General features: G+C 36.3%; 1 protein-coding gene across 1 annotated transcript in view; it reads left to right on the top strand.

Moving 5' to 3' along the window:
* The window catches only part of PTPRM (protein tyrosine phosphatase receptor type M), an 849,607-nt gene that overhangs the window by 177,643 nt on the left and 644,997 nt on the right, over positions 1–26,967 (top strand). The window contains 1 exon segment of the mRNA XM_079108449.1: positions 7,165–7,287. Coding sequence (XP_078964575.1) covers positions 7,165–7,287 — 123 coding nt within the window.

Raw genomic sequence — 26,967 nt, 5'->3', positions numbered from 1 at the left:
GAGGAAGGCAGCCCAGCCCAGGCAGTAGTTGTATATTGAGGGGAACCTCTAAGAGGGGAAGTGACCAGTGAGACCTCCCCACCGGGTGAGTCTTCCCTTCCAGGTGAGGTTTTCCCACAAGGACAGTAAAACCAGAGACATAGGCCCAAACAGGCCTTGCCTCAGCCCGCAGCCTAGTTCCCTTTGGATGAACATTGGTCAACAAGTGGAGGCACCTCTGCCCATAACAGGGAATATACCCCACCTGAAGGCCACCAGCCCTAGATAGGCAGCTTCCCTGTGGAGCACCGCACTATCAACTTCCTCCAAGACTTCAGCCTACTGAAGGCTAAGAAGGGATGTACTAGAAATCTTCAGGGACATTATAGACAATAGAGGAAATCTACAATATCTCAGTGGTCCACTGATACCTGAAAAATATGAGAAAACAAGGGAAGAAAATGCCCCAAACAAATCTAGATGTTACATCAATAAAACCCAATGACAGCATGGCAGAAGAAATGACAGAAAAGGAGTTCAGAATGTACATAATTAAAATGATCAGGGAAGCATACGATGAGATGAAAGAGCAAATGCACGCACTGAGTAATGGGATGAAAAAGCAAATGCAGGCATTGACTGATCCCACCAATCGACAGTTAAAAGAGCAAATACAGGAAGCAAAAGATCATTTAAATAAAGAGTTAGAGATATTGAAAAAAAACCAAACAGAAATCCTTGACATGAAGGAAACAATAAACCAAATTAAGAACTCCATAGAAAGCATATCCAATAGGATAGAACACCTGGATGACAGAACCTCAGACATTGAAGACAAAATATTTAACCCTGAAAACAAAGTTGAACAAACAGAGAAGATGGTAAGAACTCATGAACAGAATCTACAAGAACTATGGGATATCATGAAAAGGCCAAATTTAAGAATTACTGGGATTGAGGAAGGCTTAGAGAAACAAACCAAAGGAATGAACAATCTATTCAATGAAATAATATCAGAAAATTTCCCAAATCTGAAGAATGAAATGGAAAACCAAGTACAAGAGGCTTATAGGACTTCAAATACACAAAATTACAACAGACCGACAACAAGGCACATTATAATGAAAATACCGAACATACAAAATAAAGACAGAATTTTAAAGGCTGTGAGAGAAAAGAACCAAATTACATTCAGGGGGAAACCAATACGGATATCAGCAGATTTTTCAATCCTGACCCTAAAAGCTAGAAGGGCCTGGAACAACATTTTTCAAGCCCTGAAAGAAAATGGATGCCAACCAAGAATCTTATACCCAGCAAAACTTACCTTCAAATTTGACGATGAAATAAAATCCTTCCATGATGAACAAAAGCTAAAAGACTTTACAAAAAGAAAGCCAGCATTGCAGAATATTCTCAGCAAAATATTCCATGAGGAAGAGATGAAAAACAAAGAAGCAAATCAGCAAAGGTAGCAATTATCCTATAGGAATTGTCAAATAATGGAGGAACCAAGTCGTGTCAAATAAATAAATAAATAAATAAATTTTAAAAATGAACCAAATAACTGGGAATACAAATCATATCTCAATAATAACCCTGAATGTTAATGGCCTGAATTCATCAATTAAAAGACATAGACTGGCAGACTGGTTTAAAAAGAAAGATCCAACAATATGTTGCCTACAAGAGACTCACTTCATAGAAAAAGATACCCACAGACTAAAGGTGAAAGGATGGGGAAAAACATACCATGCACATGGACTCAGCAAAAAAGCTGGAGTATCCATCCTCATTTCCGATAATGTGGACTTCAAGCCAAAGTTAGTCAGAAGGGCTAAAGGAGGACATTTCATACTGCTTAAGGGAAGCATAAATCAGCAAGATATAACAATCATAAACATCTATGCCCCAAACAGTGGCTCATCCATGTATGTCAAACAAATCCTTCTCAATTTCAGAAACCAAGTAGACCATAACACAATAATACTAGGTGATTTTAACACGCCTCTCTCACCACTGGACAGATATTCCAAACAAAAATTGAACAAAGAAACCATAGATCTCAATAACACAATCAATTTAGACTTAACAGACATTTATAGAGTATACCCTCCAACCAAGAGCGAATATACTTTCTTCTCAGCAGCACATGGATCCTTCTCTAAAATAGACCATATATTATGCCAGAAAGCTAATGTTAGCAAATACAAGAAGATAGAGACACTACCTTGTATTCTATCAGATCATAATGGATTGAAGATAGAAATAAATGAAAGAGTAAAACACAGAAACTATTCCAACATCTGGAGATTAAACAATATGCTATTATATGATGAATGGATAACAGAAGATATTAGGAAGGAAATTTAAAAATTCTTAGAGGTAAATGAGAACAAAGAAACATCATATCAAAATCTCTGGGACACTATGAAAGCAGTACTTAGAGGAAAATTTATTTCATGGAGCGCATTTAATAAAAGAAGTAAAAATCAACAAATAAACGACCTAACACTAAGGCTCAAAGCCCTAGAAAAAGAAGAACAGACTAGCACCAAAAGTAGTAGAAGACAGGAAATAGGTAAACTGAGAGCTGAAATGAACGAAACTGAAACAAAAGAAACAATACAAAAAATTGACAAAATAAATAGTTGGTTCTTTGAAAAAATAAACAAAATTGATAAACCTTTAGCCACACTAACAAAGAGAAGACGAGAGAAAACCCAAATCATTAAAATTTGGAATGAACAAGGAAATATCACAACAGACAGGATTGAAATACAAAACATAATTAGAAGGTATTTTGAAAATCTATAGTCCAACAAAATAAAAAATTTCAAAGACATCAACAGGTTTCTAGAGACATATGAATTGCCTAAACTGAATGAGGAGGACATACACAATTTAAATAGACCAATTTCAAGTACTGAAATAGAAGAAGTCATCAAAAGCGTACCAACAAAGAAAAGTCCGGGACCAGATGGGTTCTCAGCCGAGTTCTACAAAACCTTGAAAGAAGAGTTCATTCCAATACTTCTCAAAGTATTCCATAAAATAGAAGAGGAGGGAACCCTCCCAAACTCATTCTATGAAGCCAATATCACACTGATGCCTAAACCAGACAGAGACACATTGAGGAAAGAAAATTTCAGATCAATATCCTTAATGAACATCGACTGAAAAATTCTCAACAAAATTTTAGCAAATCGCATAGAAAAACATATTAAAAAGATAGTGCACCATGATCAAGTGGGTTTCATCCCAGGGATGCAAGTTTGGTTCAACATCAGGAAATCAATAAATGTCATTCACCATATCAATAGTCTTAAAGTCAAGAATCACATGATTATTTCAATAGATGCAGAAAAAGCATTTGATAAAATACAGCACCCCTTCATGCTCAAAACACTAGAAAAAATAGGGATAGTGGGAACATTCCTTAACATTGTAAAGGCCATCTATGCTAAGCCCATGGCTAATATCATTCTAAATGGTGAAAAACTGAAAGCATTCCCCCTAAAAACTGGAACAAGGCAGGGATGCCCTCTTTCACCACTTCTATTCAATATCGTCCTTAAAACTCTAGCCAGAGCAATTAGACAGACCAAAGAAATTAAAGTGATACAAATAGGAAAAGAAGAACTCAAACTATCCCTATTTGCTGATGATATGATTATATACTTAGAGGAACCAGGAAATTCCACCAGAAAACTTTTAGAACTCATAAGTGAATTCAGTAAAGTAGCGGGATATAAGATTGATGCCCATAAATCTAATGCAATTTTATACATAAGTGATGAATCTTTGGAAAGAATAATTAGGAAAACTACCCCATTCACAATAGCCTCAAAAATATAAAATACTTGGGAATCAATCTCACAAAAGAGGTGAAAGACCTCTACAATGAGAACTATACAACACTAAAGAAAGAAATTAAAGAACACCTTAGAAGATGGAAAGATCTCCCATGTTCTTGAATAGGAAGAATTAATATTGTCGAAATGGCCATACTCCCTAAAGTGCTATACAGATTCAATGCAATCCCAATTAAAATCCCAATGACGTACCTTACAGAAATAGAGCAAGCAATTATGAAATTCATCTGGAAGAATAAGAAACCCAGAATAGCTAACACAATCCTCAATAGAAAGAGCAAAGCAGGGGGTATCGCAATACCAGATCTTCAACTCTATTACAAAGCAATATTAACAAAAACGGCATGGAATTTGTACCAAAATAGAAAGGTAGATCAATGGTACAGAATAGAAACACGGACACAAACCCAAATCAATACAGTTTTCTCATACTAGACAAAGGGGCCAAAAATATGCAATGGAGAAAAGATAGCCTCTTCAACAAATGGTGCTGGGAGAATTGGAAATCCATATGCAACAAAGTGAAACTAAACCCATATCTCTCACCATGCACGAAACTAAACTCAAAATGGATAAAGGACCTCGGAATCAGACCAGAGACCCTGCAGATTATAGAAGAAAAAGTAGGTCCAGATCTTCAATATTTCGGCTTAGGACCAGACTTCCTCAACAGGACTCCCATAGCACAAGAAATAAAAGCAAGAATCAATAACTGGGATAGATTCTAATTAAAAAGCTTTCTCTCAGCAAAGGAAACTATCAGCAATGGGAAGAAAGAGCCTACAGAGTGGGAGAAAATCTTTGCCAATCATACTTCAGATAGAGCACTAATCTGCAGAATTTATAAAGAACTCAAAAAACTCTACACCAAGAATACAAATAATCCAATCGACAAATGGGGTAAGGAAATGAATAGACACTTCACAGAATAAGATCTACTAGCAGTCAACAAACATGGAAAAATGTTCAACATCTCTAGTAATAAGAGAAATGCAAATCAAAACCACCCTAAGATTCCATCTCACCCCAATTAGAATGGTGATTATCAAGAATACAAGCAACAACAGGTGTTGGCAAGGAAGTGGGGAAAAAGGTACACTCATACATTGCTGGTGGGGCTGCAAATTAGTGCAGCCACTCTGGAAAGCAGTGTGGAGATTCCTTAGAAAACTTGGAATGGAACCACCATTTGACCCAGCTCTCCCAGTCCTTGGCCTATACCCAAAGAACTTAAAATCAGCATACTACAGAGATACAGCCACATCAATGTTCATAGCTGCTCAATTCACAATAGCCAGATTGTGGAACCAACCTAGATGTCCTTCAGTTGTTGAATGGATAAAGAAACTGTGGTATATATATACAATGGAATATTACTCAGCCATAAATGGATAAAGAAACTGTGGTATATATATACAATGGAATATTACTCAGCCATAAAGAATGATAAAATTATGGTATTTGCAGGCAAATGCATGCAATTGCAGAATATCATGCTAAGTGAGATAAGCCAATCTCAATTTTGCCAAAGGGCAAATGGTATCGCTAATAAGTGGATGATGACACATAAGGTGGGGAGGGAGGGGTTAGTGTTAGGGTTAGAGGTAGGGTTAGGGAGGGGGGCAAGAATGGAGGAAGGAAGGACTGTGTAGAGGGAAAAGAGGGGTGGGAGGGGTGGGGGGAAGGGAAAAAATAAGAGAATGAATCAAACAACATTACCCTGTGTAAATTTATGATTACACAAATGGTATGCCTTTACGCCATGTACAGAGAAACAACATGTATCCCATTTGTTTACAATTTAAAAAAATTAAAAAAAAAAAAAAAGAAAGATTCAAGGGAAGGAGCCAGTTGAATTCTGGTCTTTTGGATCAGAGTTCAGAGCAGCTGCCATACTACTAAATGAGTCCAAAACTCTTGTAGAAGGAGGAATTTAAGGTGAGCAGAGCATGTTTAGCTTGGAGAAATAAAGACTGAGAACATGAAAACTCTTTTAAATGATCACATTTCCTGTGCAAGAACTGAGATTTTTACCATTTCTTCATGGGTAGAGCTAAGATAAATGGGTTTTCATCTCAGGAAGTGAATTGGGACCTTTTAAGGGGAATTTTTGTGTGATAAGTATATGTTACAAAATTCTGAGTGTTTCACCTCTTCAGAGACTGTCAGCATGTCCGGGAGCATATAGAATTGACTTGAGCATTTGCTGGGAAATTAGATCAGGTGATTCCTAACCAACATTTGTTTTCTATTTTATTTATACTTGCCACCAGGGACATGTTACAAACATAGTGTAATAATATTCTTAAATTCATGTTTTCTTGACCCAGATCTTAAATCTCTTTGGCAAGCACTTATAATTAATATTTTTGAATTCACATATTAATTATTATTAAGCAATGGGTTACATAATAATATAGATTATCCATTATATAATGTAGAGTAGAATGTTCATAGTCATTAATATGATTGATATAATTACTCATGTTTCCCATGTGAAACATTTGGAAAAAGATCTGATACTATAATAATTCAATGTAACAGACATTTAAGAGGATATGGGGTAAAATCTAACATCATCAATATGCTGAATTCTGTTGATGCTGATACAGATGAACTGCTATGCATACACTGCATTTTCTATTATATTTTGTTTCCTTATTTAAATAGCTTCATTCCTAGTAGCAAAATTAAACAGATGTTTTCCACATGTTTAGTCTTGAAATTATTTTGGCCTTTAAAACTTATATGGACTATAAAACAAATTTATAATCTCTTTTAATTTTGAGATCCCCCCCAAAATCTCTGCATATTAATGTGAAAACTATTTCTCTGTTAGATTTTAGATTAATCCTCAGGAAAATATTTTGTTTTTTTTGTCCACAGTTTGTACTGTTTCTTGTGTTCTACCATTGTGTCAGTGTTGTGAAAACATTTCTGTATTTTTTTTGACAAATGATAATTTTTTAATTGAAAATGTTGAATGCTCAGGGAAGTTTTCTTAAAGTTTTAAATGCACAACGAATTTTATAAACTCTTATACATATGGAAAATGTGAATTTAAAATTTCTTTTAGTTGTTTTCTATGGATGTTGATTCCTTTTAGAGAGCAACAAAATATAGTGGTATGGGCAAGGAATGGTTAATACTCAGTAATACTTGGTAAGTGTAGAATTATGGTGAAATCTACTGATCCTGAGCAATAAAGGCTAAATCAGATGCATTTTGGCATCAAGAAGGTATAATCATCAAATCTTATTTCCGAGGTTTGGTTGTCACTTATGTTACCTTTCATTCTTTCACATCTTAGGTGGTTGCCTCTTTGATGAACCATACAGCACATGTGGATATAGTCAAGCTGAAGATGATGATTTCAATTGGGAGCAAGTGAACACCTTGACTAAACCAACTTCTGATCCATGGATGCCATCAGGTTTGCTTTTGGTGTTAAGTTTCCTTTTTAAAATAAAAGGAGCCCAAGAGTATTGATCATAGTCAACATTCACTGGATATTGTTGAATGATGGAGGCTTTTTTTCTTTGCCTGTGGCATCTAATGGCCAATTAGCTAGTTAGGGTGGTATAATTAAGTGGAGTGATTACAAGAGTTTTCACTTTATATCTCCCTCCTTATGGCCTAGTTATGAGTTATTTCCTTTATCTTTGGGTACACCTTAGCTAGATTAATGGGCCTCATTCAATTGATCATTTCCCATGCAGCAGATATGGGACATGGGTGTCTTTTCTGGAAAATGTGACTCGTGGATGAAACTTTACGTAGAGAATCCAAATAACAAAGTCTCTGTCACAGATAGGAGACCTTGGAGGTGACTTAACATTTCTTAGCCTCAGTGGCTCACTTTATACCTGGGGAATCTCTGAGGTTGCTGTGTGGTCTTGAAAGTATTCAGAAAATATAATGGCAATGCATAGATGTGCATAATTTTCCTAGTGTGGAAGTATATAGTGAATTTTCTGCTGAGGGAAAAACATTTATTTCACTGAACACCAGCAAGAATTTGACTTGGTTTTGGAAAAGAAGAGTAGGAAGATGGTGACTGATGATCTCTGGTCTTATTGCACCTGACCATTTTACTGGATCACCTTTTCAGACTATGACCTTGAACATCCCTTTAAAAGTTCAAATTTGCAGATTTATTCTTCAAATAGAATGAAGAGCATACCACATTCAGGATTCAAATTAGGAAAACATGTTATTCTGATTTGGATTTCAGATACAACACAATTTGTGTAACTTTTAATGAATTTCAGCTTTTCATTAATGCACCTACATGCAGCAAAATTACATTTAGTAAGTTAATCTTGTAAAGGTAGATTTGAAACATAAGGTAGAGTCTAATGGTATTCTTACTAAGGTTTAGTAATTATGTGTCCACTACATTTCTGCCTGCCTTTCCTTTTACTCCTTATAATTTCGAAGACAGGAGCACTGAGTTCTTTTTACCATTGTGCCTTTGATAGACTCCAGAACCTCTCCAACTCTTAGCTAATTGTTTACAGGTCACATTCTTCCCTTCTGTCTTCTGTTTCCTTGTATGCGTGTGTACTTTTGGATATGACTGCAGTGGCATCTGTGATACACTTATGTTGGCTTTCTTGGTTCCTGCTTCCATTCTAGTCAGATGTTAGAGGGGTTTGCAACTGTGCTTCTCCTGTGGCACTGAGATTTCCAGGACAGGTTTTGTGCCCTGTAGTCCTTTTGGTATTGACTTTCCCTGTTGTGAGTGTCCAGTCTGTGTCCAGACAGGCTGGGGCTGCTGAGGGTTAGGGAGGTAGAAGGATGCCAGATTTAGTCCTGGTATATTCTCCACAAAACATGCTCATAGTTGCTTTGTTATCTTCTCACTTGGTCAAAATTTGTAATTTTTTTTTTTCCTTTGCAGTACTCAGGTTGGAACCCAACACCCCATCCAGGCTAGGCAAGGGTTCTACCACAGAGCTACCCTCCTAGTCCCTAGATCTGTAATTTTTCATCATAGGTAGTTGATTTTATTTTTGTGCCCCTTTAGGTTGAAGTCTTATTTGGAAAACTTGACTTTAAAAAGAAGCTCAAACATTGCAGAAACTTGTAGCTCCTGCTGATTCTATTTTTGTCACAAGATAACAGACTTCCATTGATAAAAACACCTAGAGGAATCTTTTCTTGGCTCCCTTTTTCTTCTTTCTGATGTCCCATACTACCATCTCATGCTAACTAGTCCATTCTAAATTTAAAAAGGATGAGTCCAGCAGTGGCCATATCAAATGGTAATAAAGACCAAAGGCCAAGTGTGTCCTAGAACAATCAGGGAGGGAGTAGAAGAAACAAAGGACAAGTAACTTTATAGATATTTGATTTCCAATTGGTTTTGTGCTTTGGAACAATGAAGTGGGAGCCTTTAAATGTCTGTTTTATTTCTGTTGAGTAGTAGAATAATTTGTGGTTAAATTGGGCATTTGCAGCATGAGGTCTTTGAGTGTTACATCTCTAACACTTTCATCAATTTGTCTGATTCCTGGCAGTTAGAAAAGTTTGTCCCAGACCCTAACCTCCCCAACCCCTCAGGTGCAGCTTATTGTGTAGGTGTGTGGATGTTTGAATGTCAAAGTGTGAAAGAGGAAGGGAAACTAGCACTGTCTCTACCTCTGCTATGCTTGCATGGGTGCAGAGGAAATTTTTGATAATCAGTAGAGGTTCTCTTAGATTAAATTTTTGCCATAGTACAGACTTGCAAATACTGGTATTCCTCTTTCTACTATTCATTAAATAAACTTTAGTCACTGTAATTTTTTTGATCTCTAACATATGCTAAATATGATGATAATTACTATTGGAGATGAAGGATTATAAGAACAATACTTACTCTCAGAGAACTTTTACTTACTTGGGAAAAAAGTTATAAAAATACAAACCAAACAACTAAGACTATATATAACTATCTGTGGAACAGGCTGGAAGTGTTCTGAGAGTAGTTTTCTTAGTGTAAGCCCAGGGTATAATAACAGGATATGGAAGAAGTTAAATTCTCCAAGCAATATTGTTGGAAATAAGAAGGTATGATCTCCAGCTCTATCCATTTATTAGCAGATGCCATAATTTCATTCTTCTTTAAAACTGATTAATATTCTCTCTCTCTCTCTCACACACACACACACACACACACCACATTTTATTTATTCATCTGTTGAAGGACATGTAGGTTGGTCCTGTAGTTTAACTCTTGTGAGTTGATCTGCTATAAACATTGATGTGGCTAAGTCACTATAGTATGCTGATTTTAAGTTCTTTGAGTATAAACTGAGGAGTGGAATAGCTGGGTCAAATGGTGTTTCCACATGACTGAGGAATCGCCACATGACTTTCCAAAATGGTTACACCAATTTGCATTCCCACCAGCAATGTATGAATGTACTTTTCCCCCCACATCCTTGCTTATATTCTTAATAATTGCCATTCTGACTGGAGTGAGATGAAATCTTAGTTTTTATTTGCATTTCTCTAATGCTATAGATGATGAATAGTTTTTCATATATTTGTTGATCAGTTGTGGGACAGGCTGGAAGTCTTCTGAGTGTATGTCCCCTTCTGTGAAGTGTCTGTTCAGTTCCGTAGCCTATTTATTGATTGGGTTATTATGGCATTTACTGGTAGATGGATAGTGTTGGAGAATATCATGCTAAGCAAAATAAGCCAATCCCCCAAAACCAAAGGCTAAATGTTTTCTCTGATATGCAAAAGCCAATTCACAATAGGGGTGGGGGGCACTAGGGAAGAATAGAGTTACTTTATAGATTAGGTAGAGGGGAGTGAAGGGAATGGAAGGGGTATGGAGGTAGGAAGGATAGTAGAGTGAAACAGACCTTATTACCTCACGTCTATATATGACTACATGACTGATGTGATCTTACAATATGTATAATCAGAAAAATGAGAAATTATACTGCATTTATGTATGATTTATTAAAGCGCATAAATGTATTCTACTGTCATATATAACTAATTAGAACAAATAAAAATCTTAAATAAAAAAGAAGTTATGATCTTATGAATTTACATTCACAGGTTGAACAGTCCTATCTGAAAACTTGAAATCTGAAACAATCCAAAATCTGAAACTTTTTGAGTGCCCACATGACTCCACAAGTGGAAAAATACCCCACCTGACTTCATGTGATGGGTTGTAGTCAAAGGACAGGTACACTAAGAATATTGTATAAAGTTACATTTGGGTTATTTGTATGAGGTATACAGGAAACATAAATGAATTCCATGTTTAGACTTGGGTCCCATCCCCAAGATACTCCATTATGTATCTACAAATATTCCAAAATCTAAGAAAATCCAAAACCCCAAACACTTTTGGTCCAAAACATTTCGTATAAAGGAATATTGATCCTATCCTGTCCTAAAGTATGATTTTAATAGTTTCCACCATGTATATATAGCCATAATTTTTAACTACTATTTAAGAGTTTTCTCTTGTTCCTTTTTCACTTTCTCTTCCTCTTCTCCTTTTATTATTAATGTGTGCAATGCGACTTCTTTTCAAAAAATTCCAAAGCTAGTTCTTTCATTCAAAACCAGAAGCTCCTTTAAAAAAAAAATTCTCAGGGTAAAGTTGTGTCAAAATTGGATACAACCATAGCCTTTTTGAAATTTTTGTTTAAACCTTCAGTTAAAATTCTGTTGGACTTGTTCTTGCATGTGTGCATGTGTGTATTTGGTCTCCCACGTGTGGGTTGGTTCTGTAATGCATTAGACCAAGAGTTGGCAAACTGTGACCTGCTATCCAGGTCCAGCCTGCTGCCATTTTTTTGTATGACTTACAAGCTGAGAAAGGTGCTTATGTTTTTAAATGGTTGAAAAAAGACGACTAGGAGTATTTTATGACACATGAAATTCAAATTTCAGTATTCATGAACAAAGTTTTGACCTTGCTCATTTGTTTAAATACATCTGTGACAGATTTCAAGCTCTATGAGCAAAAATGATTGATTAAGACAGAGACTGGTCCATAGAACCTATTATATTTTGGACCCTTTTGGAGAAATTTTGCGACCACTCTCTTAAGTCAGTTAGTTTAGCTTTAGCCTGGAATTTTTTTTTTTTTTAAGATTCTTGATGTGTAGTGTCATTATTTCTGTATTCATATTATAATTATTGTCATAATTGTTCATATACAAACATGTCACATTTTCTTTCATATTCAGATTATATGTTTTTAAGACATTGGACTGTTAAAATCAAAGAAAATAAACAAGATTAAGGATTTTCTCTTGAAAGTTCAACTATAGAAAAAGCATTACAGTTTCTTTATTGTGTAATATCAAAATTTTTGTTGCACTGCTGTGATTCTGATACAGTTAATCCATCAAGATAAGTTTAAAAGTGATGTAGACTAAAAGTTTTATTCTTAAATTTTAGCTTTTCACCTTATCTGTGTTCTTTTTGACATCAGGGCTCTAGCATTTTAAGTCAAGTGTTGCAGGATTTGTTTTTCTGTATCTTCATGTGTGAAGTTTTATTATTCACACTTTAAACAATTTAAATATAGTCCAAGGCTTTGTACAAACTGACTTAATAGCTATTCTGAGGCAGTAATGTTAGCTCTGGCAATACATATTTAGGAGAAATAAATATCAAATTTCACTTAAATTTTTGTATGAAAGGTGAAAATTTATGTAACGATAGATTATACTTTTGCAACTAGTGCTGGAAAAGGGCAAACTATGACAAACCTAGTTTCTGTTTTATTGGTAAGTGTTAAGTTAATTTCATATCAGTTGATCTACTCCATTAGCAATGGTGAAAAATTTTTAAACTTTATCTGATTATTACTGTGAGCATGTGAACCTTGATTAAGAATCCAAATAATATCCTGATACATTTTGTTAGTACTGTTGAATTCTATCATATTATATAATTATTTCATAGATTAATTTGTCATAGATTAATTTAACTTGACTAAGTATTTTATGATGTAAAATCATGTACTTGATTTGACAGTTGTTGATGCCTTTATATTATTACCATGTAATATTTGTACCTTACTAGTCAAGTTCTATAAGACTGATATTTTGAAAGTTCTTTATCTCCTATATAGAAAATATGACCCTCTTATAAAAAACAGAAAAAAATTAAACAATAAACTTACCAATAGTATTAATGTAAAGGTGGCTCATAGCCATAGCTATTTGATATTTTATAGAATTGCTATGTATTTATGCCCCACATTGTCCCCTTAAGATATCATACCACTAAAAAGTGAATTTGGATCCTAATACTCTTCCAAGTGCTATGGCATGAAATTATAGCTAGCTCATTTTGTTTTCCAAGACTTAACTTTACATGTTGGACATCATGATGAGATTGCTTGTTTTCATGGGAATGCTATGACTAAAGATCAAATTGTGTCTGTGGGTGCTCGTATGAATTCAAGGCAGACAGAAGGGCTGGGATAGGTACTTTTAGTGTGATGACCCAGAAAATAGGAAAATGACCACATATATTTGTTTAGCATCAGCTTCACATTTGGGGGAAAAATAGATTGACATTCAAAGCAATTGAAGTTTTCTCTTTGGGTGCGTTTATTAGGCACATTTTTTTCCCCTCATGCTAGGAAGGGCTTCCCTGTATATTCACGCTTCAGAGCTTATAGAGGGTTTAGTGAGTAATGAAGAGAAGACAGCTATGAGCTTGAAAATATTTTTTCCCCTTAAATTTCACTGCCTACCCAGTGATAAATATTTTTTTGGCACTGAATATTCAGACAGTTGTCTTAATTATCTCATTCGTTCTTCAATCAGTCAACACTCTACAAATATTTATTAAACACCTGCTATGTGCTAGGCATTGTTATAGATGCTTGGCATTGTTATAGATGCTTGGTATTCCTTACTGAGTGAAGCAAATAAAGATGCCTTTCCCAGAGCACGTGACATTCTCAGTCTGATTACTGTGTTCTTGGATGGGCAAACAAGATCATATGCTGTAAACCATGTTTATCTTCATTTATTAACGAGGCAGTGAATATTTAAAAGGTAATAAAAAATTCAGTTCATCAGATGTAGCACACAAAAGCATCAAATTTAGCTTTCCTATATGCTTTGTCCCTTAAAACAATAAGAACAAGAGCAAAGACAAAGTCTGAAGTCACAGCATGTGGCTGCACAGGACTTTCAGTTCAATCTGTCTTAGGAAACAAGGCAATCTTGTACACACAGATGACACTTAGCAGTTGACAAATTTGGCTTTTTTGCTTTATATCATTTGATCCTCATGATGGTCTTGAGAAATTGGATGGCATTATCCTCATTTTATACCATAGGAAACCGAAGTTCAAAGAAGTAAAATTTGTCCCAGGCTTATTGGTGAGAAAAATAGCCTCCAATTTTGCTCTTCTGAGTGTCCTTGTGTGACCTTCCCATGTAAGCACATACATCTAGTGAAGGGCATAGTCTTTCATCCCAGGTGGTGTCTGCTTGGATCGTCTCAAAAAGAGCCTCAAGACTGTCCGTTGTGGAGGCTGCTTGTATGCCCACCTGGGCCAGCTGCTGGCTACCCCTCTTCGTAGCAATAGACCTTGGGAAAGAGCTTAAAGTTTTCAACTTTAGCAATCCTCATGTGTAAAATATTAGTAATACAGTCGTCCCTCCATTTCTGGGCTCAATATCCATGAATTCAACCTACTACAGAATGACATTATTTAAAACAAAATCTTTACTGAACTCGTACAGACTATTTTTTCTCATCATGATTCCTAAACAATACAACATAACAACTCTTTACATAGCATTCATATTGCATTAGTTATTATAAGTAATCTAGAGATTATTTAAAGTATATGAGACAATGTATATAGCAAATACTATATTTTATGTAAAGGACTTGAGCATCCATGAATTCTGGTGTCATGGATCCCACAGATGGCACGGGTCAATTGTATATATTTATGGAATGATGACTGTAGGCTGTAGGTGCTGAGGCTACAACAGATGAGTCGGTGTCTCTTCACCTATCTTTCCCAGGGAGGAGGCAGGCAGTGGACTAATAAGCAGAGAGAATGTATAGTAAGAGTGAGCAGTGCTAGAAGGCTATATCTGGACCCTATATCTGGATCAGAGCTTAGGGAGTGATGGGACCAGTAGATGGGCTCAGCTTTCCTGAGGAGGCAGTTTGTGAACAGAGACCTGTATCAATTCAGGTCTAGGTGGCTTTGGAGGTTGAGTGATGCAGGCGAGGGAAGGACAGGAGCAGAGGGTAAGCTTTGCTGATGGTGGTGGGGGTCAAATCATGCAGGACCCCAGAAGCCTGGGGAAGATGTTCAGAACCTACCTCAGGGCTGTTGACTAGGTGAGACCATATTATCCAAATCAGAAGCTAAGCCTCCTTCCTGACCCACTGGGCTGGGGTTGTTGCTCAGTGGTGGAGCACTTGCCTAGCATGTGTGAGGCACTGGGTTCAGTCCTCAGCACCACATAAAAATAAATAAATAAAATAAAGGTATTGTGTCTATCTACAACCAAAAAATGATAATAAAAAAGAAATGTGTTCTTTTTCTTCTTTTTAAGTCATTTTCAGAGGACAATTTTGTGTGAATTCATTTCTTTGCTTAATTTTGACTTTCTGTGAAGTGGGAACTTCATGCCAAATGATTATTTTTACCTTCTAACGACAGCAAATAAGAAACAGAATTTATAGGTCTTCATAAAACTTTTGAATAGGTTAAAAAAGTTGAAAGAATTCTTTTAAAATATTCATTGATTTTATCAAGATGGTGGATTCAAGATAATTGCTCCATCATTTCCTTTTATGACCCAGTCTATCTTTATAATAAAATTAACACTTAAAATGATTGAGTGGGGAACATTGGATCTGGCATTATTTTAGTTGACTCTATATGCGTCCAGTCAATGAACCTGGGATATAAGAACTGTTTGTTTGTCTTTAACTCCTCATTCAAGGGTTGTGTACCTAGCCCCTGTCTAACATCCATGTGTAATCTAGTCACTAATTCCTCCCAGATCTTACTCAGATCATCTTGGTGAGCCTTAGAGTGAATTTTCAGTTATCTTTTAAATGGTGACTGATGAGACACAGTGGAAGAAATTGGACTGGAGCTGTATTCTGTCAGCAGTTTCTAAGTTACAGAATTTAGAAGAATAACTTTAGATGATGAGAAAGAAAAAAAAATTCAGTTCAGTCTCCTCTGGGGAGCTCTTAGTTTAGCACCACCAAGCACACTGTGGCCTCATTTTGTCAAGGGTGTAAACAAGTGTGTTCTGTCAGTGGTCTTGCTGTTGTGTAGAGTGTGGGGTGTATAAGGGCTCCTGCTGGGCCAGGTCTCAGGGATGGGGCCTGAGGTGATGGATCACATTTCACATTACCTCATTAAAAAAAGTTGTAGTAAAATATACAAAGCACACATTTTACCATTTTAATCATTTTTTAGGTGTGTAGTTCACTGTCATTAAGTATATTCACATTGTTGTATGACCAGTACCACCATGCATCTCCAAAACTTGTACATCGTTGCAAACTGAAAATCTGGACCCATTAAACAATAGCTCCTCTTCCCTCTACCCTCGCCTCATGCAAACCACTGTTCTGCTTTCTATCACTATGAATTCATATAAATAGAATCATACAAAGGTGTAGGTGTCCTTTTGAGTTTGGCTTCTTTCAGTAACAATGTTTTCAGTGATTCTATTTTTTGTTCTGGTTTTTTTTTTTTTCCTGTACTGGGAATTGAATCTAGGGGCACTTAATCACTGAGCCACATCCCTATCCCTTTTTATATTTTATTTAGAAACAGAGTCACTAAGTTGTTCAGGACCTTGCTAAGTTGCTGAGGCTGGCTTTGAACTCATTGCCCTTACTTGCTTCAGCCTCCAGAGCTGCTGGGATTATAGGCATGCAACACCATACCTGGGTGTTCTGATTTTTAATATTCATGGGAGCCAAAGTAATCCTTCGCATTTTATATGATCACTTATTTTGGTAGTTTAGTGTTCAACAAATGTTTTCCTTTAAATTTATTTTAAATTCTTGTGGTGGCAGATTGGAAACTCACAAAAAGTAAGAATAATGGTGATCTGTATATTAAATATTTGCTAAAATGTATACAGATTAGCCTGTGTATATAAATATCTTTTTAATAGTTTCATTTCTTGCTTAATTTTTTGTAAAATTGTATGAGATGACATCATAAGAGTTATATGAGGCCAAGTATTAGAATAAACAGATGAGCCATTCATGACTGATGTTGTAAGTCTTATAGTTAGCATCTGAGTAGAGGAGGGGTGAGAGAGGTGAGGACCACAGTGATCAGCAGTGGGACAGTTATTATATGTGGCCCCAAAACCAGCACACTAAGGATGTGGTTGGAGTTCAGGTCCTGTGTGTCCCACATGCTTGGCTTCATGGTATAGGTTCTGATGTTGGACTTGGTTACTGGAATGGAAGAGCCCCCTTTGGCAGTAAGTCAAGAAAAGGGATAGTGGGTTATGAGGACAGTCCCTCAGTCTTTTGAGCACAGATTCATAGTAGGACTGCAGTGGGCTGTGGAGGTTGGCATGGAGTGGGGTTGGGGCTAATTGGAAAATAATCTGTTTAAAGACCAGAAAACCCAGGGACTGAGGAACACTTGCTACCCGGGTTCAGAGCAGTCCACAGCAGCTCTGTTTATGGGGAGGTGGCATCTTTGGGGAAAGATGGGTTTGGGATGGACCATTGTTGTGCAGCTGGCAAATGGTGGTAATGGTGGCAGGTAATGGTGGCATTCTAGCAGCCCTCACACAGATGTCCAAGATGGGGAAAGCCTGGGAAATTCTGGGTGTCCTGAGGGCTCAGGTTCATCCCATTCTTGTTCTGAGTCAGACCAAGTCATTGAAAGATTTCCCTGAAGTACCTTCAGGACTTTCTGTGGTCCAAAAATCAAATATCTGAATATGTCAAAATAAGAACTGTTAGGCTTAGATTGTTATGTTTACCTTAAAACCAGGACAAAATGAATTTTCTTCCTGAGCACCTGTCATGTACAAAGCATAATTCTAGGCACTGTGTATTCAATGATAAACCAGTACCCCGTTTTCCATGACTTGGAGAAGTGGTGTGGTAAGGAAGTACTCTGGTGGCAGCTGCATCTAGCCATTCTGAGCCTGACTAGGCTGCTACCCAGACAGAGGCCAGTGGGGCAAGGGCAAGCGGAGAGAGTTTCCAGGAGGAGACAGCTCCAGAAGAGGACACAAGAACATGAGGAGTGAGGTTGGAGCAGGTTAGAATGCTGAACATAGGAACCTCCTGTCTGAAGACCAGGATGGGTGGGGAGAGGGCACAGACATGTACTGAACTGTTCAGGAAGCTGCAGGTGATTCAGGGAGTTACCAGTCACATAGAATGGGAAGAGAAGGGAAGAGGGGCCAGAGGATGGACTTAACGACTGTGCTGAGCCCATGCGGGATATGAAGCAAGGAGAGGGGGTTGCCATTGATTTCTGGAGGAGAAAAGAATATATTCAATGGTGAACAGGAAAATTGAGAATTTCCAATAAAGATTATATCAGAAAAATATGTAGTAAGGAATTTGATTAGAAAATGTGTACCATAAAAGTATATGAATATGTTGGTGTATACCCTTATCTTTAGAAGATTTCATGCCAAAGTATGAAGAGATGTGTTTGGATAACTGTGTAGAAACAATTGTGTTTGGGTATCTAGAGAGAAAGAAGACAAGATGTTAACTGTTAAGTCTAGGTGAGGAATAGATATGTAATTATTATACTTTCTAATCTTTTTTGTACTTTTACAGCCAAAGAAAGCTTGCAGTAGAATGTGGAGAACAGACAAACTATTGAGGTATACCAGCTTTGGGCCATGCCAGTGTGATTTTTATCCAGTAATGCATTTTAGTCAAATGCTATTCCTGTAAACTCTCACTGAAAATATTTGTATTTCTAAAACCCAGTTTGCATCATGACTCTCCTTTCTGAGTATATCCTGATGATTTTTGTCATTACTGGAGAGAGTTAGTGGAGCAGACTTACATAATACCAATTTGGAGTGACTAAATCCAGGAATATAATTTTAGGACTTTCTAAAATAGGACAAATACTGTGGTTTTATGCCTCAGTGGATGTCTGAAGTATAAAGATCTTTATCCTTTTAGTAGATATTTTGGTGGTTGGCTAAAACTTTGTAAGAAGGTGCATAAAGAATTATTAAATTTTGTTTTTAAATATATCCCTACATACATTTATATCCTGTTCATAATATGGTACTGAACACAGAAAAATTCATATGAAATTTCTTGGCAAACTGTAGTAAATGACTGTACAGATCATTATCTTAAATAAGTGGACTTTAATGCCTAGTTAACCAATACTTTATTCTAGAAGCTGTGACAAATTATATCTTAACACGATATTTCAAAGCTTAAGTGGTTGAAAGAGAAATAAATATCGCTATTTAATTAATTGTCTGCTGGACAATCATAATGCCTCTATCTGGTGGGCGGACAAATTGAAACAACTGATTATGCAGTTGTAAGTGTCTGAGCTGGGAATATGGGGTAGCATATTAATACAGTGGCACTTTTAGAGAGAATATCACTGGAAATTTCTTTTTCAAATGATTGATCCTTATTGTATGTTTTAAATTTTCTAATATAGGGTTGTTTCTTAATTACATCTCTCCTTATTCATTCTCGGAAACTTGAAAGTGTTTTTTTTTCCTGTTTATTTTGTTATTTATAGATAATGTATAGAATATTGAAATCCTATAAGACTTGAAAGATACAGATGGGGTTCAATCCACTACTTTTTAAAATAAATATTTTGAAATGGGACTTCCCAGTGGTCATCGTGGGAAATTATGAAATCCTCATATAGTAATTTCTTTTCACGATCAGACTCATCCTGTTGAATGCACACCTTGTGAAAATGGTGTTGCCTCCCTAATTGTCTTCTATAAACCAAACATCCCTATGATGGGCCTGGCTTGCTGTGGAGTGACAGGCTGCAATTTGCCAGTAGGTCAGCGACTGAACTGATGACAAGTGACCTTTCTAGCACTGCAATCAATGCTTGTTATTTGGAAAACAAAATGATACCATTTGTATTTTTCAGTGGGTAGGTCATTGGGCCTTTCCACCATTGACATATGAATTTGTTACTTGAATTGGATGAGTCTGTTCAGACAGGAATGTTAATTTACTTGAATTGATTGAGGTCTTGCTCTTAGCAAAAGGTGTGGGGCATTTGTTCATGGCACAAATTATTATAAATAATTGGTTTTATGCACTGGTCAAACAAAGGCTTAGAGTGCCCATTTTACCCAACATTATTATACTAGTTTTGGCAAGCATACACTATAATATATTTTGTTTACCATGGGTATTTCTCAGTAGCTAAGTGGGAAATATTTAAATAAATATTTTAAAAATTTATGATACATGCAATTTGTGTGTGCTATAATTAAATACTAACACTCTACATGTTTCCTGAACTGTGTGCTATGAAGCTTGTCAAGAGTCTTGCGGGTGAATAACTTCTGGTAAAGGCTGGAGAGAGGTTAGTAACCTCAAGATGTAGCCCTCATGGAAACTAGTGGTGTTGGGTAACTGCGTTCAGCCTTCACTTTCTAGATATGGGAAGAGTGTGCATCTGTGTTGTCTTTGATTTATACATGGAAGCACCTGCTCTGGCTGGTGAAATGTGAGTGGAAGTGACGTGTTACTTTCAGGCAGAAGCTTCTAGAACCAGGCTGGATTCACAGTGTTCTCTCTGTTTCGTCCTGCATTGACAATTGTGGAAGCACTGAGAAACTTTTAGCCTGGGTACCTGCTCTCATTAGAATGCCCCCTCTAAAACTCCTGTTCATATTGAATCCCCAGATTCATATGCAGATGCAATTTGGAGGTTGGGCCTTTGGGAGGAAATCAGGGTTTGATGAGGTTATGAGGATGGGACCCCAACATGGGATTAGTGATTTTATAAGAGAAAGAAGAGAGACTCAAACTGCCGTGCTCCCTTGGTCTCTTCATGTGATGCACTCTGTTGTGTTATGAAGCAGCTGGAAGGCCTCCCAGATGCAGAAGCCATGTTTTTGAACTTCCCAGCTTCTAGCACTGTAGGAACTAAACTTCTTTATAAGTTACCCAGTCTGTGGTATTCTGTGATAGCAATAGGCTAAGATAGTACTCAAGTGAGGAAGATGTAGAAATTATTTTCCTCTGCCCTCCACACTCACACACACTAAACAGACTGGAGCAGGTGGGTGAGAAATAAACTTTGTTGTGTTATGCCACTGAGAATTTGGGGTTGTTTGTGGGATGGTTCTTAAACTCTTTGGCCTTAGGACCTCTTTTGTGCCATTAAAATGTCTTAAAATATCCAAATGAAACTTTGTTCACCTGGATCTTATCTATTGCTATAATCTGGATTAGAAATTACAACTGAAATGTTGAAGAATACATAAGCACCCATTCCATTGGGCATTAGAACAGTGCTGTATACCTGTGAGCAGTGGAGAATGAAATGGGAATAATAAAATCAGATAATGTCTTATCATGAAAATAGTTTTGATTTTTATGGCCTCCCTAAAAGGCCCTCATGGATTTCAGGGGTCCCTGGTCTCTGACAATTGGAGAACCACCAACAGGTGCCACCTTAAGTGAGGTGACTTCTTTGATAATTTACAGTTAAAGGCTCAGAGGAATCAGGAGAGAAAAGAAAGAAGGAAAAAGATTTCGGAAATATTGCACAAAAAGGATATTCCTGGGTATTATAATTCACTTTTCCTTTTTAATTAAAGACAACATAAATGCTTAATTCCTGTTATTGAGAGGTAGTCCTTCATACTAACAAATGCCCATTTCACTGGAGTATCAAATGAAATATACATGTAAAATTATGTTGTATAAAACCACATAACTATATATTCTTAATTCTGTGAAGGCTGAGTTTCTGAGATCTCTTGCTCTAGAAAAAATTGAAACTAGGATTAGTATTCATACACTCGAATTGAGTATAGTATTTCTGAGCAGTAGAGGGTTGGATAAAGTGAATCATTTAAACTTATATATGAATGAACCTATCTAAATTCATTCAGTGGTGCTCCTGAGATTCTAAACTGTGGAACTGTCATATACATTGTCATGATATAATCATTTCAGCTCCTTTTATGGGGAAGTATATAGTGGCAAAATGATATAAAGATGACTAAACACATTTCAGAGAGACTTAGAAATCATGCCTGATGGAAATTGCTTATGAATTGATAACAATTCCCATAGGTGGGATTTTTACAAGTCACGTGTCTCCCATCAATAGGCAGATTATATCAGGTTACACATTTATTTCTGAAGATGATGATATGAGTTCTAACAGGATTTGCTAATATTTAAAAGGCATGATAGATAAACATTGTCTGAACTTTTCGTTAATATAGCTATGGTAAGGTTCCCAGGGGAATCTGGTGATCTTTACAAATGTGTTCAGCAATTGTAGATAGTTAATATTTAAGCTTGAGGAAGAAGAAAGAAGCAGATGATCTTTCTAGGTTTTTGATTCTCCTTTTAAAAATACACACTTAATGAAGTATCTGTCATGGACAAGCACTGCTATTTGTATCCTACAAGACTAGAACTTGGAGGACTTACATACAGTGTTCCCAAGGTCAGCATAGAAGGCCAGGACTTTACTCAGCAGTAGGATCAAGTATTAAAATGAAATAATGCACTAATTGGAAGAAAAGAAATTTAAATTCATGGAGTGGCATAGACTCACTAAGTATTAATTTCATCTGCTACTTAGCTACTCACTATGGTGACTTTTGAAGCCTGGAACTCACTTCAGAAAGGACATGTTATCTGGAGTCCCCAGCAGACTGAGAACACTTTAACTGGGGCTTGCCTAAGAAGATTTGAGGGATATAATTAAGAGAGCCAAAAGTCGCCATCTGCCCATTGCTGGAGCTGGCATCTGCAGAGGTCACCATGACTCTGAGGGTACATCATTCTCCTTTCTCAATTATAATGAGGGATTGCCTTTACCAAGAGACAGTATCTTCATGAAATGACTTTATTTGATTCAGATGTTGGTCCTGACACTGAAAAGAGAAATAACATGTTGTTTTATTTCAGTCTTTAAGTACTAAAAGTTGAGATTGTGACCGGTATGAGCAGTCACATTTTCTTATCCCTGAAATGAGGTAGTATTTTCTTATTTAATTTCTCTTTAGTGTTATTTTTGGTAAGTCTCATCCCAAGTCATACCTTCTGATTTGGGTAATTCCTTAAGTCCCCCAGCAGATGGAGACCTGCAATTCTTTGCTTTTTTACTGGGGCCACTGTTCCCTGTTCCACGTCTTGCTTGACTTCCAGTAATGCTGCAGGGTCAGGTGTTGCTAATGAGCTAATGAATATGTCCTTGTGCACTTCTTTCCCTCCCATCCTTTGGCCAGTTAAGAGTTGTTTATTTTTGCATTGCATGGGATCTTCATCATTAGTGCCCTCCCCCAGTAGATAAGACAATATTTTCTTTAACAACATATTCACAGCAATGCACGGAGCAGAGAATTCTCTGAGCTCCAGAGGAATAGATTGAATTCCCATGTGAGCCATTCACATCCTGCCCATGTTTTGGGTCAGAGTAAATCCCAGAGGTCAGATCTTTTTTCATTCAGCAGAGTAAACTTTGATCACAGATTTCTAAGCTTAGCATAAGGGTAGAGAGAGATTATCCTCATTTGCCTCTTTGCATACCCACTGTTAGAAAGAGGAAGGAATTGTAAAACAGCTTTAGTTTCAAGGAGTCTTCTGATTCAGGTGAATTTTTTTTTTTCTTTCCTCCCTTATATTTAGTTCAAGTGCATTAAAGGAATCTTTAAGACTTCCTCTTTGACAAACCTAGTAAAACCTTTCAAAGATCATAATTGTTATAAGGCCCCTTAGAGACATGTCCTTTGTTGCATTTATTGCCATTCTTGTTATTTATACCCATCACTTGGGAGAAATCATTGGTCTTTTTCAGATTCTTAAACCCAGTGCTTTCTGCTGTAATCAACTTTCCTCCAGTAAGTTAAAAAGAAACTAAGAGTAATATCCTGAGTTAATTTATGGAATAGCTGCAAACTCTTAAGAATCAGACATGAAGGTTGGCCCCACAAAATAAGTAAGTAGACATGCACACTCACCCACACAATGACAACTCACTAATGAAATAAAGAAGTAAAAAATGAATTGTGACCAAAATCGTTGCTCTTCAAGGGACCTTGTAGTTTGTCATTTTTATTTTTATTTTTGGTTGCTATAAGACTTTCTCTGTAATTTGAAGACTCAATTTACAGATGTGTCATGTTCCAAACCAAGTCATGAATTATATTTTCATTTCCCTTGTAAATTTTTCTAAGAACAGATGAAATGATTATTCCATGAATATCTATCAAGTTATTGAATGAGTTCTGAGAATAGAACACATCTAATTCAGTAGGTCCTGTGGTCTAGATCCTTATTTTAAGATGAAAGACTTTCCAAAGAAAACAAAACTGTTTTTTGTAAGAATTTATAGAATACAATAATGTTTATGTCAGAGTAATGCTACATGCTGAGATAAATTACTGTTAAATTGTCAGTGCCTTAACATTGTGGGCATTTATTTTCCATTTATATAGACATCCAGAGTGGCTCTAGATGGGAGGTGTCTGGGTTGGGAGCCAGCCAGGTTGAACTCACTCTGCCATCTTCAACATATTCTCCAAGATTGCTCTGAAGAGGCCATCTATGTGGCATAGGAAAGAATCTGCAGATGATCATGTGGGAGGTTTCTATGGGCTCCTTGGTCTGGGCATAGAAGGACATAGTTTAAGAAGTATAATTCTGCACATGTGCCCAGGAGGAGGAAGAAAGGAACATTTAATGACCAACTGAAGGGTTCTGTCACCTTTGGCCCTAGAGCCTCGTCCTGGTCCTGATAAATTAGTACAGGAGAAAATTCTTTAAAATTAGATATGATGACGATTACCTTTTTAAAATTAGTATCATTTTTTAAAAAATCCAAAGTGACTAAAAAATGTTTTGAGTATTAACATAATGATGTTTTGATTTAAAAGTCAAAGAACACTTTTCACTGTAACTACTGGATCTTAGACCACCATATCCTTTCCTGAGCTTTGTATTATTAAACCAGATACCAATATTTCTATAAGTTATTCTCTTAACTCTGATAAGATAATTTCTCAGGTACAGCAAAGATATATGAGCATATATTGCTATTTAATTCAGTAAAGCAAACATCATTGAATAAATGTCAGCTTTTCCAGAGAAATCATTGTATCTAACCTCTCTGGATAATATATTTATAAAAAAATCAATACTGAAAGTAAACAGATTTTTAATACATCTGAAAGATCTTCCTAATAAACCAAAACACCAAACCATAATTTAAAGCAATTGATATCAATAGATATTTATAGATGATATCATAATTTTTGTAGATCATTCTTCATAGCAGTCTTCTATTCTACATCTAATACAGTTTTAACCTTGTACTTGGAGAAGTGATTTGTTGTGAGGGTATATAAAGAATACTTTGGCTTCTCTTTCCAGAAAGGAAACAACCAGAGACTTAGAGCCTGTGACTTTTTTGCCTTCTTTCCTTCTGTTTTTCTCTATTCAGTACTGGGCAGTCCTGCTGCTCTGCTCTCTACCATCCCTCTGAAAATATATATGCTTAACTTCCCATGACTCAGACCTTCCTTTATATTTGCATGTATTTCTCAAAGTATTTGTATCCAGTTAATATGAATGGAACATTTTTTCAGTCAATCATGATTTTATATAATTTTTGAAAAGTTGTTTTTTTAAATTGGCAAAACTAAAATGGTTTCCTACCAATGAGAGAATTAAAAATGTTTGTTATCAAATTATCTGCATAGGAAACTTGATATTTCTTTCTACAGATTATAATAAGGACCTGATCAAGACATGCCCCACAATTGAAAATTTGACTGTTTCAACTTGCAGAAAATCAATAGATTCTCAGACCACAATTTGGTTGCATTCAGCTTTAGAATATAAGATTTTTAGTTTCTATTGAAGTATTGGGATGTGATTTCTAAGTAGGTTCTGCAGTATATTGTTAAGAGCTCCCTGATTTCAGCTTCAAACTAAAACCTTATTAAAGTTACTTAACTTCTATGAGCCTCAATTTCTTCAGTAAAATGGAGCAAACATGACTCATGTCATAACATTGTTATAAATGTTAAGAAAAATGATACGGAGCTGAGAACAATGTCTCATGTGGAGTCCAGTTAATCTTTTTCTTCTTTTACAGATCATGTTTTGAATGTTGTAAGTCATGATCAGAAACATTTTCTCCCAAAAGTTTTATATTTGCTTTCCTTCTAAATGACTTAGGTCCAGAACACAGATTGAGTTAATTATTACATATGGTGTGAGGTAGGGGCCCAAGTTCACTTATTTATTTGTTTTTCAAGTGGATAACAGTAGTAACAAACTCATTTGTTAAAAAGACCATGCATTTTGGAAAGAACTATATTTCCCACACATGCAGAATTCATATGCTAAAGTGCCAACCTCTGTATTTGGATGTAGGATCTTGAAAGATATTATTAAATTCAAATGAACCCTTTAGGGTAGGCCCTATTCAATTGAGGCAGTGTCCTTATAAGAAGAGGAAGAGACAGTAGGGATGTATGCTCACAGAGGAGAGGCCTTATGAGGACACCTTGATCTTGGACCTCCAAGTATTTCTCCAGTATTTGGAACCCTGAGAAAATAAATTTCTGTTAAGTCTGTGGGTGTTTATTTTATTGATTGATTGATTTGTGTGTGTGTGTGTGTGGTACTGGAGATGGAACCCAGGGCTTCCAACATGCTGATCAAGTGCTCTACCACTGAGCTATACCCTTAGTCTTTGTGTTATTTTTTTTAACCACCATATAACAGACAATACACCTTCTTTCCCCCATTGAATTGTCTTGGCATCTATGTGAATTTATTTTTATCTGTCTGTTATAGAGCAGCAAGCCATCCATAATAAGAGAGTGTATTGCTAAAAATATGTTACTTGGTTGCTTGAAATCATAGAGTGTCT

This window comes from Sciurus vulgaris, assembly GCF_902686455.1.
Source record: "Sciurus vulgaris genome assembly, chromosome: 13".
Classification (NCBI taxonomy): domain Eukaryota; kingdom Metazoa; phylum Chordata; class Mammalia; order Rodentia; family Sciuridae; genus Sciurus; species Sciurus vulgaris.
This window is presented reverse-complemented; position numbering and strand designations above follow the sequence as displayed.